This window comes from Giraffa tippelskirchi, chromosome 8 (genome assembly GCF_054371585.1).
Source record: "Giraffa tippelskirchi isolate mGirTip1 chromosome 8, T2T-mGirTip1v1.2.pri, whole genome shotgun sequence".
Classification (NCBI taxonomy): domain Eukaryota; kingdom Metazoa; phylum Chordata; class Mammalia; order Artiodactyla; family Giraffidae; genus Giraffa; species Giraffa tippelskirchi.
Window position 1 is genome coordinate 105,480,087 of NC_137282.1, and position 17,678 is coordinate 105,497,764.

General features: G+C 39.0%; 1 protein-coding gene across 4 annotated transcripts in view; it reads left to right on the forward strand.

Annotated features, from left to right (window-relative positions):
* Positions 1–17,678, forward strand: part of MAST4 (microtubule associated serine/threonine kinase family member 4) — a 603,242-nt gene that overhangs the window by 197,642 nt on the left and 387,922 nt on the right. For all 4 annotated transcript variants that reach the window (XM_081518402.1, XM_081518403.1, XM_081518404.1 and 1 more), the window contains exon 3: positions 1,030–1,154. In XM_081518402.1, the coding sequence (XP_081374528.1) occupies positions 1,030–1,154 (125 nt within the window). The remainder of the gene's footprint in view (positions 1–1,029; positions 1,155–17,678) is intronic.

A 17,678-nucleotide genomic window follows, 5' to 3' on the forward strand; every position in this document is an offset into this window, starting at 1 on the left:
TATAAGGAACAGACCTGCTGGGGAGAATACTTAGGCACATTGTTACTTCTGCTGCAAGGTCACCAGCCACACGGGCCATAGTCCTCACGAATCTTGGAGGGATGAAGCTGGAGTCCCCACACATGCAGCCTGTAGAGGAAAATCTATGGATTGGTTACTGTCTTTTCATTGTCTTCATGTGTTTTTTGGGAAAGACGTGCCCACGTGTTCTTTCATCATTCAACAAATATTTAATGAGTACCTGCTATGACCAATTATTGTGCTACAGCAAAATATCAAACATGGTCTCTGTTTTTACTGAGAGTCATTACTATGTGAATATTCATGCCCATCCTAACATAAAGGTGTATATCTTGTGTATTGATAATTAATCTAATCCGTGTACTGAAGAAGTAATACAATGTGAGTTGGTTTAGCTGTTTGACTTTTAAAGACATACACATATATATGTGAGTTCAAGGTTGATGTAAATTGCTCAGTGAACCTACACTGACATTAATGTCCTGCTTTATGCAAATGGATACCATCATCTGTCCTGTGGACACAGCTGGATGAACATCAGTAGCTTCAGAGACAGAGAAGCTGGGAGAAAAGGGCACCAGCCCCATTTCACCTTGAAAGACTTCCAACTCCTCCTTTTGTCGGTCATGATCTTCGTAGACACTTTTCTAGTGCATTCCTATATCACTTTCCATATTAGATGTTTTAAAAGTACATTTCTCAATGCACATGTTTATTTCTACAATGCTGAGGGTGCTTTGTATGTTTATATATATATCCTCCACTCCTCAACATAGTAACAAGACCCTTCGTCTTGCCCTACAAATTCTGGAGATGAAGAGACTCACCTGGGTTTATGTGGGGACTTCGGGTCAAAACTTAAAACTGAATCTCCCGACTTGAAACAAGCTGCTTCCGGCTGCTATAAAATATAATTGTAATGTGCGGCTGAAATGGTATGTAAGGATTTCTACAGAAGCACTGCCATCCTGCCCACTGCTCATACTGCCTTCTTTTTATCCCCAACAGGCAGGTATCTCCTTCCAAACCCGGCTGCGGGGCAAGCCTGGGCAACCTCTGCGGAGACGTCCAACCTCGTGCGCATGCGCAGCCAGGCCCTGGGCCAGTCGGCGCCCTCGCTCACCGCCAGCCTGGTGAGTGTCCTCGGGCTCTGTCCGCGGTTGGTTAGGTTTGCGCCGTCTCACCAGCCACGTAGGGACTTCTAAATTTATTGAGTTTATTTTTCTAAATTTGAACTTAAACCTACATTTAATAATAAGCACAGATTTGACACTGAAATTTTTTGTTTCCAGCGTGCTGATTTTTTACCAGATTCTCCCCCTCAACCTAAGTTGTAAACTTAACTCGGTCTAAACTTTTACCTCGAAAGAAATGAAAATGTTTCTAAGCTTTTTTAAAAAAACTTATTTAAAAATAAATTTCAAACTTAAAGGAAAGTTGCAAGAATAAAACTAATACATACAGCGCCAGCTGGTCCTTTGCCTGGGTTTAGGTGTTAACTCGTGCCAATTCGCTGTACTGTTTGTTCTCTCTCTGTGTGTGTATATACACTCACAGATAACGTTTTGAACTCTTTGAGAGTAGGTTATATATATCATGGCCTTTTGTTATCGCAGGTATCAACTTCATTAAATTTATGCATGGAAGAAGTCTTTTATCTGCTCTGCCATCTGTATTTCATTTTTATCAATTGGCCCGATAATGTCCTCTATAGTATTTTCCTTCCTTCAGTAGAGGAGCCAGTCTGGGGTCATGTATTGTATTTAATTATCCTTTCATCTGGAATCTCTCCCCAGTGTTTCTTTGCCGTTTATGACACTGACAGTTTTGAAGACTATGTGACATCCCCACCCCATTTTTTAAAGGAATATTCCTCATATTACAATGTCTGGTATGTCCGATGTTTTCTTAACAGTGAGCTTTGGGTTTTGCATTCCAGCCCAGAATGTGACATTGGTGATGTTGTATCCTTTCAGGTCATGCCATGGGCAGGTGATGATATGTCCATCTGCCCATCATTATGACGTTAATTTTTTTCACCGAGACAAGGCATTGGCCAGTTTCTCCACATAGTTGTCAATAAGCCTTTGGCAGGGAGACACTTTGAGGCCATCCAAGCATGTTTCTTCTCATCAAAAATTTCCTTTGAATTCCATATTCATTGGTGATTCTTGCCTAGATCCTTCTCTTCTAGAATCATTGAAAATGGTTATTATTTTCAGCTCCAGCACTCTCTCTACACCTATAAGTTGGCACATGGCATAAATATTTATGCATTTGTTAGCAGCAAGGGCTCCTACATTCCTTTAAAAAAAAAAAAATAATAGACTTTTATTTTTAACCATGATGCTTACTAGAATTTTGTTTTCCAGTGGGCCCATTACTTTTCAATTTAACCTTTGGCACAGCCTAGAGGTCTATACAGGTTGCTTTTGCATTGGTGATGGGGTTGTATGGTATATGAATAGATTTTTAAATATCTTTTACTGATGGTGATGCAAATGATATGTCAGTGCCTTATGATTTTATACATTGATCATAAATTATGTGAGATATTTTGAAATCATTCAGTAATGGAGAGATCTGATTTAGGTCTAACCTCTAATCCTGCTTTTGTCGTTAGGTAGCTATATACATTTGAGCATGTTGCTTAGTTTCTTAGATTTTATTAGCTCATCAGCAAACTGTAAGACGAAACAACCTATTAAACAGTCTCTGGAATTCAGCGTTGAAATTCCCTGTTTCTAGTTTCAGAATCATAAAGATTCTGAACATACTGGATAATTATCCCTGAAAAGTTTCTTTGAGGCTATTTTATGACTTCAAAATTGACTATGATCTTTAAATCAAAATGTATCTTTTACTTCTCAGGAAAATTTGGGGACTTATTTTTAAAGGTTCAGTTAAATGATGCATTTTAGCATTTTCCCCCATCCCATCCCCGAGTTCAAAGTTACTTTTTCCTTCTTGAGAAATTTTATTAAAAGCTTATTTTACTGTAAGCATTTACTTTTTAAGGAAAGAAGAAAATTCCTCACAATCAGTGATTTTATTTTATTTTTAAACAGAAGTGCTTTGGGGGCCACTGCAATATTATTCTTACGCGTAAATAGATAATCCTGTATATTTATTGCCAAGCAAATCATTCTAATTAACACAAGACTGCCGCAAAGTAATGTGTCTAATACTGGTAGTTATTTACTCAGACTAGGAACTGATTGATTCATTGATAAAACACAAGTCAGGTGACCCAAGATATTTGGAAATAAGATACAAAACCAAGGAGAATAGCATTCTTATCAGAGAGTCACTTATCAGCTTATTTACCCTGCAAGTATTTATAGGGTTTAGGAGCAAGACTAGAGAAAATGCTAAAATACCATAAAAAGCAAACTTAAATAGCACCTGGCACCTAGCAAGCCTCAAATGTTAGCCAGAGTAAAAAGCACATGTGGCACCAAAGCCAGATGGTGACTGACCATATACTACTAGACAGCGAAGGTTTAAAATGTCACCCTCATCATATCTTTTCTTCAGAGGTTTCCTTGCTTCCTAATTGTTGTCTAAGGAAAACCATTTGCAGGCTGTTTGACCATGTCTTCTGTCCCCCACCTTCTCGGGTTTGATGAGCAGGAGCAGCTGGAGGAGAGCTGCCGGGCAGAGCATCGTCTTGATTTGCTCATTGTTTGGCAGCAAGTTGCTCAGGTTTCTCTGCCTTGTCACTTCTTTCAGTACGTCACTCAGCATACTTTCATGACTTTGCCTGTTTTTTTGTGCCCTTTGCAGAGTCATTCGAGTTACTCTATGTTTCTTGGATTGGATTATATCTAAATTATGCTGATTACACCTAACAGACTTGATAGAGAATGATGCTGAAGGAGTATTAATGTATATCTATTAGACCTTTTTCTTTTTCCTTTCTATCCCCCTTTTTCTTGTCTTCGAAATAGTGCATTGTACAGTAGAACATGAGAGCTGTTAATTGCTCATTCGTGTCCGACTTTTTGCAACCCCATGGACTGTAGCCCACCAGGCTCCTCTGTCCTTGGAATTCTCCAGGCAAGAATTCTGGCATAGGTAGCCATTCCCTGGGATCAAAACCAAGTCTCCTGCATTACAGGAGGGTTCTTTACTGTCTGAGTCACCAGTAGAATATGCTTCACTCTCATCTTCTCTCCTGGCCACGATAAGCCCATTGTCCCCATCTTAGAGCTGTAAGTTGACCTTCCTTCTGACTCAGCATTTATCAAGGCCCACCTTTGTTTTAGTTCTTTGTGTTTATGCCTAATATCCCCCTGCTAGACTGCACGTTCCTTGAGGGCAGAATTCCTGTCTGATCTGACCTTCTGCTCCTCACTGTTCCTAGCACAACACCTTGCATATAGGAGACACTCAGTAAATAATATTGATGGAATGGATAATCACTGGTGGAAAGTGACAGATTCCTTTAGTTGTAAGGCTAGAGTGATGATATGATTCTGTATGCTATAATGAGTGTCTAATTAAGACCATCTATCTAAAGTATTTTTGGTTTTGCTGTCCAGTGCATCATATAATTGTGATTAGCCTCAAAGTCCATGTAATGAACCAAATCCCATTCAGTTGTAAAGAACCCGCCTGCCAATGTAGGAGACATAAGGGACATGGGTTCGATCCCTGGGTTGGGAAGATCGCCTGGAGTAGGGCATGGCAACCCACTCCAGTGTTCTTGCCTGGAGAATCCCACTGACAGAGGAGCCTGGATGGCTGCAGTCCATAGAGTTGTAGAGGGTCAGACAAAGCTTAAGTACACAGGCATGTTATTGAAAGTTCCATATCAGCTGCTGACAAAATATGGTGACAAAATGAAGAAATTATCACAGTCCATATTCAATAAAGTTTCCTTGACTTGCCTGTGAGTAGTCATGCAGTCACATTGGTTTAAGTATTTTGTTGATTCTTTGAAGAGGAAAGTTGAGGTGACATATATGTTCAAGTGTGGAAAAGTTGGTAAAATCAGAATCAGTGTGGTTTATGTCTAAATGACAGGATTACACTTGATATCACAGTTTTATGTTCAACACAACAATGGAACATGTGGGGAAAGTATAGACCCTCAATCTGAGAGGTAGTCATATGTTAGTAAGATATAAATGAAGGCGGTGGTTGGGGAGGTACAGGTTTCAGTAAATGCATGACCTAGTGTGATTTAAATGCCATAGGCAAGCTTCAAGGTAATGCTAACTACCTTCTCAAGGAGGAGATTAATTCCTAGCTGGAAGTATCTAGTTTTCCTTGGCAATGCTAAATGTAGTTGTGTTCCTCCTCCCAGACACATTGGGCATTTCTGATAAATGGCACATTGCCAATTCATCCTAAGCAGCCTGGTAGCTGGCAGAATACATGCTCAGCCAGTGTCCGCCTGCTGGGGCACCAGCCGGGAGTGCTGATGAAGTGTCAGATGTATACCTCGTATACATTAATCTGAAGAGGGGAAAACTCATTTCCCCATTTGCTTCCTCCATCTTTCTGTCCCTCCCCACACACATGGGTAGTTTATCAAAGAAGTCATAGTCGTCAAAAGCAGGGGATTTATACAGATGCTGCTTTCTGGTAAGAAAGATGGAAATTTCAGGAGGCAAAGCAGGACCCGGGGTAACTTATTTTGTCCGTAGGAAAATAAGGTTGTAAGCCTTGGTGATTAAAGTTTAGAAATGGTATATGTGACCATCATAAGAAATAGTCACTTCTTTTGTTCTTTGGAGTGGGAGATGGATGCAGAAACACAGTGAAAATTAGTCTCCAGTATTTTCAACAGTTTTCTGTTTGATTTGAATCATGTGGCTCATCTGTTTTGATTCTTGTGAGCATCCCTGTCACATTCTTTCTTATTGAGCGCTTCCTTGACCATTCTGTTTGAAAGTCTTTCCCTCACTGCATGCCATGCACCCCACTTTTCTCAATAGCTTTATCTCCTTCCAATATACCACATAATTTGCTTATTATATGTCTCCTATTATTCTGATGAAAAATTCTTAAGGACAGCTATTTTTTTTCTGTTTTACCTAGTGTTTCCCAGAGGCCTAGAACAGTCCTTGGCACTTAATAGGTGCTCAATGAAGGCTTGTTGAATGTAAAAGTAAATATATTTCCTTTCTTTACCTTTTAAGTGCCCTAGAACAGACTCTTGTTTATGTTTTGTTTTTAATCTGTATTTTACCTTTTAGGTTTATATTGTTTAGCCTAAACAAGAAGATATTCCTCAAGCCAGAGAGTAGTTAATTTCGGAAACTCTGTTCAGGAATTAAACTATAATTATTCAGTTGGGCAATGAGAATGAGGGGAGAAAAGCAGAGTGTTTTAGAGATCAGCTCCAGTGTCTACCACTTATTGGCTGTGTGAGCCTCAGTTTCTTCATCTGTGAGGTGGGGCTAGTGGATCTAGTTGCCTCATAATTTTATAATGAGGAATAAATAAGCAAATTCTTGTGCACTGCTTTGCACAGCATCTGTGACTGAAGAAGTGCTGATGTCAGTGTTCCTGGGGTTGGTAGAAAAAAATATTTCTTGGGGGGTTGTCAGCTGGGCTTAGCTGAAGTGGTATTCCCAGAAGGGAGGAAATCAGATCCTTAGATTTGAGTAGGAGTTTAACCTTTTGATCCTTAGCTTTTTGCATGCTTGTGGATGCTAGTGGTTAAGAACCCACCTGCCAATGCATGAGACAAAAGAGATGTGGGTTCAGTCCCTGGGTTGGGAAGATCCCCTGGAAAAAGACATGGCAACCCATTCCAGTATTCTTGCCTGGAGAATCCCATGGGCAGAGGAGACTGGCAGGCTACAGTCCATTGGGTTTCAAAGAGTTGGACACGACTGAAGCAGGTTAGCACAGGACAGCACAGACCAGCTTGTAGTTTCTTTCTTCCTCATTTTCACTCTAAATTCACCAAGCCCACAAACTGAAAATTTTTTTTTTTTTTAAGAACAGTTAACAGTTTCGAGGGGTGGAAGTACTGTCAAATATTGTTTTTCAATTTTTAATATTAGGTTAAGTAGTATAATTTTATGTTTCTTCAGTGGCCCTCTTTTGACACTGTATCCATTTCTTGTAATGGAAAAATTATGTTTCGTGATGTATTATAAATATTAAAACCAAACTATTTAAACTGTAATATATTCAGAGAGCCTTAATGAATATTCATCTTTTTCATTTGCAAAAAAGTGCATTATGAAGAGTCAGGGAAAATTCACTAAATGTATGCAAAAGTGCATTTTTCCTTTTAAATTCATGCAGAATGTACCAACATAATGTCAGCATTTATTTAGGGTACAGACTTTATTTGCAGTCATTTAATATTATATCAATACTTCATTGGCCTTATAACTCAAAAACAAAAACCTGAGCTGAAGTCCAATTAGTTAACTCTGAGAGTGTGTCTGTTAAATATTGATGTAGGAACTATTTGAATGCCCTTGGATAAATTGCTTAACAAAAGTTGTAGAATACAATGTGAATTAGCATTTCTCCTTAGCCATTATGACTCAATTTAAAGGCTGCATAATATTCCAGTGTATGGATTTCTCACAATTTATTATACTATTTCCCCCTTTAGGTTATTTCCAAGTTTTACCCATTGAAAATAATGGTAATGAGCAGGCTTTTAATAAGTCTTTGTTCACCTTTTATTGTTTTGTCAGGGTAGATTCTTGGAGGGGATTAATATGGCAAAGGATATGAGCATGATATAGGTTTTCCATACTCTTGCTAAATTGTTTCTAGGAATACTGTACAACTTTGTGCTTCCATATATTGAGAAATCAATACATGGCTTCCCAGGTGGCTCAGTGGTAAAGAATACACCTGGCAAGCAGGTGATGTGGGTTCGATCCCTGGGTCGGAAAGATCCCCGGAAGAGGAAATGGGAACCCGCTACAGTTTTTTGCCTGAAAAATCTCATGGACAAAGGAGCACGGTGGGCTACAGTCCATGGGGTTGCAAAGTTGGACGCGACTGAGCATAGACATTATAGCGACTGAGTTGAGACATTACATCTCTTTATATTCTGGCCAGCAGTCAATATTCCTCCAAAAAATTCCACCCTGAATTTCCCAAAAAACCAAGTTTGCTGGTTTGTTAGGTGAAAAATAATTACTTTTTAAAATGTATTTTTTCTTTTTAGTGAAGTTGATGTGGTTTTTGTACACATTGAACTCTTATGCCAAAGTCCCCCCAGATAAATCAAATATGATTGTTAGGGTTATCTATGTTTTTTCCTCCAACTTCTTCCTTCCATTCCCTAAATCAGCTCACCAGCCCAACTATTGGTAACCTGTATTGCTCTTGGGATATAAGAACTGCTGAGTGTGATTACAATGTATGTAGCTGAAGGCATTATTCCACAGCTCAGAGTTTTTGTCATCTGGAAAACAGTAATCTCAATTGTGAAATAGTGCCTTCATCTGTGGACATTATAATCAAAGTCTCAGGAGTGCTTGTATTCCAGGAGTAATACATCTCCTAGTTATTACCCTCTGAGCTAGGTTCTATTGATAGTAAAGGGATGAATTTTCGTAACTCAGGGCTGAAATTGCAGTAGGGACCCCTGAGCAGGTTCTTATAGGTCAGGCCTAATCTATGAAGATAAATCTCATTGTGGGCTCACCTGGGCCTATCCACAGAGTCCCTGGTTTATCGGGAGTCTGTTAATCAAAGATCAGCTTAAAAATGAACTATAAAATCCTTGCTGTAATCCAACTCTTCTGTTAAAAGATACTCTATATGTGCATCCTTACTCTAAACATGCCTGGGTGCCATGAGAATAATTAGCAGGAAACAGGTGAAGTGTACTGTCATTCAGTGAATGAATGAAGAACTACTAACTATTTGGTAGTGGAGAGTTTTTCTGAAATTGAACTCCAGTCAGAAGTAGTCACTTAAAACTTTCAGCCCCAGCTTGCTCTTCTTTACATTTTGCAGAGCTTAAAAAAAATTCATTACTTTATGTATGTGTTGTCCTTCCTGGATAGGACAAAATGCCTGCTGGAGCAGCTCTCTGCCTGGGTGTGCCTGAACAGACTGGTCAGGTGTGGACTTCTTATCAAAGGAGTTTGAGAGTCTGTGAGATGGATGGTGCCAATAAATATCCTATGGGATTTACAGGGTGGAAATGCATGCTTTCTATTAATTGCTTACCATCATAGAGGGGAGCAAAGCAGATTTATAACAGCAATACCATGTGTGTGTGAAAGAGGGAGAGAGAGAGATCATAGGTTTTACTTACTACCCACTTACCCAGACGGTATACCTATTTCAGCACCTGACCAACCTGTCTATTAAGCATGATGAGATGATCCAGAGAATGGAGAGTGCTGGCACTCCAGCTCTCTTGTCCTCACTGTATCTTTAGCACTGAGGGTAGTTCCTGGAATGTACTGTTTAGTACTTAGATAATGGTAGTTTTTTAAGAAATGCTGAGGAGGTCTTCTCTCTCGTTTTTTGGATGCACCACATGGCTTGCAGGATCTCAGTTCCCTGACCAGGAATTGAACCCAGGCCATGGCAGTGAAAGCCCAGAATCCTAACCACTGAGCAAGCAGGAAGCTCCTGTAAGGAGGCCTTAATTCAACTTTTGATAGTTTCTGATGCTGGGAAAGATTGAAGGCAGGAGGAGAAGGGGATGGCAGAGGATGAGATGGTTGGATGGCATCACCGACTCAATGGACCTGAGCTTGGGTAGACTCTGGGAGTTGATGATGGACAGGGAGGCCTGGAGTGCTGCAGTCCATGGGGTCGCAAAGAGTTGGCTACGATTGAACTAAACTGAACTGATGCTTCTGTTCTGCTTCCTGAAGCCCAGACTAGTTGAATGGTTGGGCTGTCAAGAATTTGATTGGGTTGTGTTTCTGGGCAGATGATGGTGAAGGTAAAGGTGGTGAAGTAGTCATAGCTGCCATCTTAGAAGTGTCCCTTGGTGCACTAGTGGACAGGTACCTCTCTGGTGGACCCCTTGCCTTGACCTTTCTGGTGTCCTTTTCCCCCATGGTAAAATTACAGCACTTACCTTTTTGCTATCTTAGTGTCGAATGAATCCTACCATTAGAAACCAAGAAACTCATGGTAATTAGACAGTGCTTTGCATGAGGGAAGGTATTGGGATGTAACATTTCCTTTCTTGGGAGAAGTCAAAAATTATTATTTTAATTCATGGACTTCTTAGGAAGGTCCTGGTTATTGTGGCTTTAGAAAATCTAACATACTTTAGTATCTTTCCTACCTTATTTTTCTAGAATACTTGGCTGGTTAGCTAAGAATTAGCAGTATTGGTAATTATACTTATTCCTAGATTATTGGCACCCACAGTATCAATCTGTGGTACTGAATTCTGAATCGGTGTATTCTTTATTATGCTCATTAATCAGTTAATTGATTATTAGTGGAGTCTCTATTATACAGCTGGTATTAAAACCTATATAGAAAAAAATGTCACACATGGTCTTGATTTTTAAGCAGCTTCTGAGATAGTTGAAATGAGGCTTCTGAGAAATCAGAGAACAAGGTAGAAGATGATTACAGGCTAGAGAGTTTGCAGTGTATTCCTAGACTTCAGGAATGATATGGGCTGCAGATTCTGGAAGGTTTTGGTTGGGCAAGCTTCAAGGCATAGTGGAACTCTGTACATAGTAGAATGGGGTGAGGAGTGGTAGATAAAGTGAACAATGTGACATGGACAGTGATTTTTAACACGGACAGTTTCTTCTTAATGTGTTGTTTCTAGCGTGGGTAGGGAGGCAAAGGACCACATGAAAACCTGGAAACTCATGGGTATCTGTGATAGAAGGATTTCTAATTTAATCTGAACTGTAGGAGGTCACCAGGATTGGCACCATCTTTTGGTGAGAAAAATATCTGCATGAAGTAGCTGGGGAGCCTTCAAAGACCCCGTCAAATGATGCCTTTTTCCTTAGGAAGTTTCTTGGGTTGAAAAGCTGTTACCTTCAAGCACTTTAGTCATAAGGAAATAGTCTTTGTATTTGTTAGATTCATTGACTGGATGTTAATAATAGCTTAAGGAATTATGAGATCTTTTCTTTGTGATTTGACATACTAGTGGAGATTTCGTTTTTAAGAGTAGAGCCATGTGACAGGTCCAGCTTAGCTATTTGTAATATAATAAATACTTTATTTTATTATTCAGGGCAGATCAACCTCCATTTAAAGAAAACACTTAAAGAACAGGTGCCAATAAAATTGCACTGAAAAAAAAAAACTAGGAATAAACCTGACCAAGGAACTGAAAGACTTACATACTGAGAACTATAAAACATTAATAAAGGAAATAAAACAGGATTCAGTGAAATGGAAAGATATCTCATGCTCTTGGGTTGGAAGAATTAATATTGTTAAAATGTCAATACTACCCAAAGCAATCCATAGATTTAATGTGATCCCAATCAAATTACCCATGACAGTTTTCACAGAACTAGAACAAATAATCCAAAAATTTACATGCAGTCATGAGATCCATATTTGCGAGGGTGGGATGATTTGAGAGTATAGCATTGAAACATACATATTACCATATGTGAAATAGATCGCCAGTCCAGGTTTGATGCATGAGACAGGGCACTCAGGGCCGGTGAAAAATGTATATATATATATTACAAACCGGTGAACTGGGATGACCCAGAGGGATGGGATGGGGAGGGAGGTGAGAGGAGGGTTCAGGATGGTGGACACATGTACACCCATGGCTGATTCATATGAATGTATGGCAAAAACCACTATAATATTGTAAAGTAATTAGCCTCCAATTAAAATAAATTAATTAAAAAAAAAGAGATCCATATTTGCCAGAGCAATCTGAGGGTTGGAGGGAAACAGGAGATAAAACTTTCCAAGATGTCAAACAATACTACAAAGCTACAGTTATCAAAACAGTGTGGTACTGGTGCACAATCAGGCATATGAATCAATGGAACAGAATAGAGAACCGAGAAATAAACCCACACACTTATGGTCAATTAATAGTGTTAGTTGCTCAGTTGTGTCTGACTCTTTGTGACCCCATGGACTGTGGCCCACCAGGCTCCTCTATCCATGGTCAATTAATCTATGACAAAGGAGGCAGTAATATATAGTGAGAAAAAGATGGTCTCTTCAACAAATGATGATGGGGAAGTTGGACAGCCATACTACATCAATGCAGTTAGAACACACTTCACACCATGCACAAAAATAAACTCAAAATGGCTTAAAGACTTAAGCATAAGACATGACACCATAAAGGCCTAGAAAAGTGCATAGGCAAAACATCCTCTGACATAAATTGTACCAGTGTTTTCTTAGGTTGGCCTCCCAAGGCAGTAGAAATAAAAACAAAACTAAGCAAATGTTACCTAATCAAGCTTACACTGTAACGAGATCAAAACCAGTCAATCCTAAAGGAAATCAACCCTGAATATTCACTGGAAGGACTGATGCTGACGACGAAGCTCCAACGCTTTGGCCACCTAATATGAAGAGCTGTCTCATTTGAAAAGACCCTGATGCTGGGAAGGATTGAGGACAGGAGGAGAAGGGGGTGACAGAGGATGAGATGGTTAGATAGCATCATTGACTATGAATTTGACTATTCATTGAACATGAATTTGAGCAAACCCTGGGAAACGGTAAAGGACAGGGAAGCCTGGCATGTTGCAGTCCATGGGGTTGCAAAGAGTCGGACATGACTTAGTGACTGAACAACAACAACAGAGATCATCATACTAAGTGAAGTAAGTCAGACAGAGAAGGACAAATGCCATATGATATCACCTGTAAGTGTAATCTGAAATATGGCACCAATGAACCTATCTACAAAACAGAAACAGACTCATACACACAGAGAACAGACTCATGGTTGCTAAAGAGGCTGAGAGAGGAATAAACTGGGAGTTTGGTATTGATAGATGCAAACTATTACATTTAGAATGGATAAACAACCAGGTCCTACTGTGGCTAGCACCAGGAACTGTATTCAATACCCCATGATAAATCATAATGGAAACGAATATAAAAAAGAATGTATGTGTGTATATAACTGAGTCATTTTGCTGCACAGCAGAGATTGATACAACATTGTAAATTAACTATACTTCAATTGAAAAAAGAAAGAATGGGTTCTGGGTAGCAGAGAGCATTTTTACAAATCTCTGAAAAGACAAAAAAGCTCTAGCTTGAGTTTTGGTAATCCTGACCTCAAAGTAGGACTGATTGTCATTCTAAGCCCTATTGCTTCTGCAATTTGGCTTCTTTAGATCCCTAACTTCTGTTTCTTCTTTCTTTTTCTTGTTTTCTTTCCTTCTTAATATATTAACAAAATATTTCTTTAATAGGAAATTTTTAGTATGTATATAAAATTTAGTATGTATAGGAAATTTTTGGTATGTATATATGCTTCTTCTAGAACTCCTGTGAAATCTCTTCATTACACGAAACCTATTTGTTTTTCTTTCATTATAGATACTTCCTGCTTAACTTATATAGGTGCTCAGTTACGTATGTTTCTTTGCTAGCTTAAGTGTAACTCATTTGCTTTTTTTTTTCTTTTTGGTTCCTATACACAAGCAGTGATGTTTGAGTCTGTAAATAATATGAACCAGTCATATCATTTTATCTCCCTTTGTACATAGCTCTGATCAAAAACCCATTAAGAAACTTCTACACTTTCCCCATTTGCTGGAACATCCATCCCCTTGAGAGATTCACCTGATGGAGGGTTGGGGGGTTTTTCATCTTCAAGTGCTTCTAAAGTTTGGCAAGATAACCAGGGCAGTCGTGAACCACCTATCATTCCCCAAAGGGTATTAGATTCCTCATCTCATGCCCTTTCTTGCTCTAGAAAGAAAACACCTCTCTATGCACCTCTCTTCTTTCTGCCAGGGCAATACCTGTCTGTACCTTAGGATATGCACTTCCTCTTCCAGGAAGCCTTCCTTGATGTCTCTCCACATCCTCACATTAATTCTTTGAATTGTGCATGTCCAAACCAAAGCGTTTATCACACGAAACTGTAAGGGTCTCTCTGCTTACCTTCTCCCACTCCCCTCCTAGTCTCCAAGTGGTCTGATTGCCTAAAGAGTCCAGGAAAATGATCTATAGCGGATAAAGATGTGTGCCTAAAATATTTCATTCGACGGGCTATTAAAAATGACACTAGGTAAAATATCATGGGTTTATATTAGGTTTTGCCATAAGACCTCTCTACTTTTTAATTGACCTTTGAGAGCCTTGCTTCTGAAAATAAATCCTGAAACTGGAGAATTTTATGGATGCAATAGACCTTGGGTCAGCCCTTTCCCCTTGCCTGCAGAGACTGTGCACTTCGGTGGCCTTTATCTAAATTGTGATCAGTTTTTACAAGCGCTTGATTTAGAACTTAATTACTGTAGGCAGTTTAGAATCATGTTTAAGAGTGTGGGCTTCAGAAGCCCGGCTGCCTGGGTTGGCATCTGGTCTGTACCACCTTGACCATGGAACGCAACTTTTCTGTGCCTCTGAAAAAAAAGGGATATTAGTTGTACCTATCTTCTGTGGTTGTTGCTAGAGTCAAGTGGTACATGCGAAGGTCCTTGAAACACACAGGAATAGAGTAATAGTGTTAACTGTTGTTGCCATCTTTTCCAAGAGTAGAAAACTGATGTGTTTATTAAACCAGGAAATTTGAGTTTTACTGAATACATATCTATAGTTTATGGTTGAAGGAATTGATGAAGCTGGACTCATAAAGGTAAGTTTCTCTGATTGTTTTCAGATAACTGCAGGTCTACTATGTTTTATGCAGGATAATTTGAAAGGCATGAAGCTTGTTTGAAATGTAAAGTTGTAGGGAAAGGATAATGTGGTGTTTTCAACATGAAGTACTCTTTTAGGAATGATGTCACTAGACAATAAAAAAAAAAAAGCATCCAGAAAAAGAAACCCCAACTACTTTCCTTTCATTCTTCTCATTGGATTATGCAAAAGGTTCATGAGTTGTCTTTTTATATCAGCTATACAATTTGCATCCTTTTGGGTTGACATTTTGTGTCCCGTGTAGCACAGTGCCTGTATGTTTGGATCTTTAGGATACTAACATCTGCTTTACAGAAAATATGACTAATGTTGCAATCATTTATTTGCCATTGCCAAACTTTGCTATTGTTTGTCCATGTGTAACAAAGTCAGAGGATGCCTGCTGGGCCTCTAATATTTTGGCTTGCTCACACCATCAATAAAACATTTTGAGTATGCATCCCCTAATGTGTGACCATGTTTTAAAATGATGTTCACATAGGGGTAGAAGAGGTACTAAAAAATATTTTAACAGACCTGTGAGTCTCCACTAGGAAATCATTATTACATGTACTGTAGGGTTTCAGCAGGGGCCTGGAGGCAGCTCCCTTTGTCAGGTGTTAATCATGTGGCTGCCACATCATGGAGAGGTCCAGGGAGTCCTGGGGTAGGTGATGGGACAGGTGGAATGTACTTGGAGTGCTTGAGGCAATGGCTATTTGGTATCCTGTAAGGAAGTATTTTGGGGCTTGCTTGGTGGCTCATACAGTAAATAATCTGCCCGCAATGCAGGAGACCTGGGTTAGATCCTTCGGTTAGGAAGATCCCCTGGAGAAGGGAATGGCTACCCACTCCAGTATTTTTGCTTGGAGAACCCCATGGACAGAGGAGCCTGGTGAGCTACAGTCCATGGGGTCGCAAAGAATTGGTCACCACTGAGCATCTAACACTTCTACTTTCAAGGAAGTATTTTAGCCACCAGCATTGGTGCATATCAGCTGAGTGTCAGCCTGAATGCCAACTTATGGACTAAAACCAACAAAAAAGAAGAGACATAGAAAACAAACTGGTATTCTATTTTTTTTCCTAAACCCCATTTGATTATATTGTGTTCCCCCTGAGGTGCCCATATTCCAATTTGTAGGTCCTTGGAATAAACTACAAGGTCTGCCCTCTAAGCCTGCCAGGGTAGCGCTTTATTGATTAGAGTTTTGAGTATTCATTGAGGTTGCTTTTTCTTTTTTGGAAAGGTTTTTCACATTTCACTTACAAATGAAAGGAGTAGCAGTTCTTTGCGACACATGTCATTAACTGCTACTAAATTGACACAAATGTTAACAGTAATTGTGTGAACTGTTTCAAAGCTAATTATGTTAATTAGAATGTTACATACCAGTAATTGTATGTATTCAAATATTATACCATCACTTTTTGTGTTTTCTCCTCCAGATGTAAGACATTCATTTATTTGTTGCTTGAAAAGCTGCAGAATTATAGCTAAGATAACAAATAATTGCTGGCAAGTAAAATTAATTCTTTAGAAATATGCTTTAATTGGTTAGCTGTGTAAAAGACAGAAACAAATGTTAGCATGTGAATCATATAAATTAGAAACATTACTTATGAAATCCTTACTTTGGGGGCTTTGCATTTAAATAAGCCTTCTTATTGCAATTAATATTATAGTTTGGTTTATGATCCTTAAAAATATATTCCCTTTCAGCACTTCTTGGAGTTCTAATTTAGCTTTCTTATACATGTTAGATGATTTGCAATTTAGATTTTAATTTGATTTTCATCCTTTAAAATGCCATTTTTCTGGTAGTTCATTTTTATTTAAAGCATGATTCCCTCTGTATTCATGGAAGTTAGGCGTAAACAAACTCCTAGAAATATCAAGCTTTTAAGTGAGCTGAGAGCATAAAACATTTTAATAAGAATTTCAATTGGAGTAGCTAAATAAGTTTTTGAGAGCCCAACCAGAGAATTATGGCTCATCACAAACAAACTTTATGGGACATGGTGTTCCTAATTTACCCTCTGTTATAGTTCTTTAAAAATAGCATTTCTATTAATTAATTTTAAATCCTAACCACTTCTTATATATGTAGAGTGCTAAATATATGCCTCTGCCTGATGATTTGGGGGCCATAACTACTTGAAGACAGAGTTTTGTTCTCTGTAGTTTCTTTTAGAGTTTTGAGGGTTGTTTTTTGTTTTTTTTTTTTCCAGTTGAGAGTGAGTGCCTGTCTTTTCATTTGAGAGTGTGTGTTTTTTTTTCCCCCAATTGTGACCCACATAAATCAGCCCAGGTCTTTCAGTGCCATGACCTTAATTCTCTAGGACTTGCAATATACCTTTCTCAATTAAGTGGACTCGTGGTCTGGCTCCAGTGTGATGTGCTCAGAAGGGCAGAGCATTTTTTCTTAACCCCTCTGACCACGATCACTGCCTAATTCTGCTGGCAGCTGCTGTGTGCTGCCTATGTTTCTGCCAAGAATTTTGTTTAGTATTTGTGGGGCTCCCATCATCCTTAGCCCATGGGCCCTTTGTCTTGCTTTATTTGCAAACTGTTCTTCTAAACATAGCAGATGATGAAAAGGACTGGCATGTTTGGGTTGGGAAAACTTAGGAATGAATTATTCTAGTACTGACGTTTCTTGGCTAAGGAATTTTGAATCTTGTTGAGGTTGTAGAATGGGAATGGTTAATGCTGACATCATTGTCATTAAGTTAAAGAACATAACACATATCAGAAGTGACTGCTAAGTATTAGGCATTCTTTGTGTGTTTCTCTCTTTCTGGACTCACAATCCTGGAATTGACCAATTTGGCTATTCCTATGCCAATATCATACTTTATTAATTACT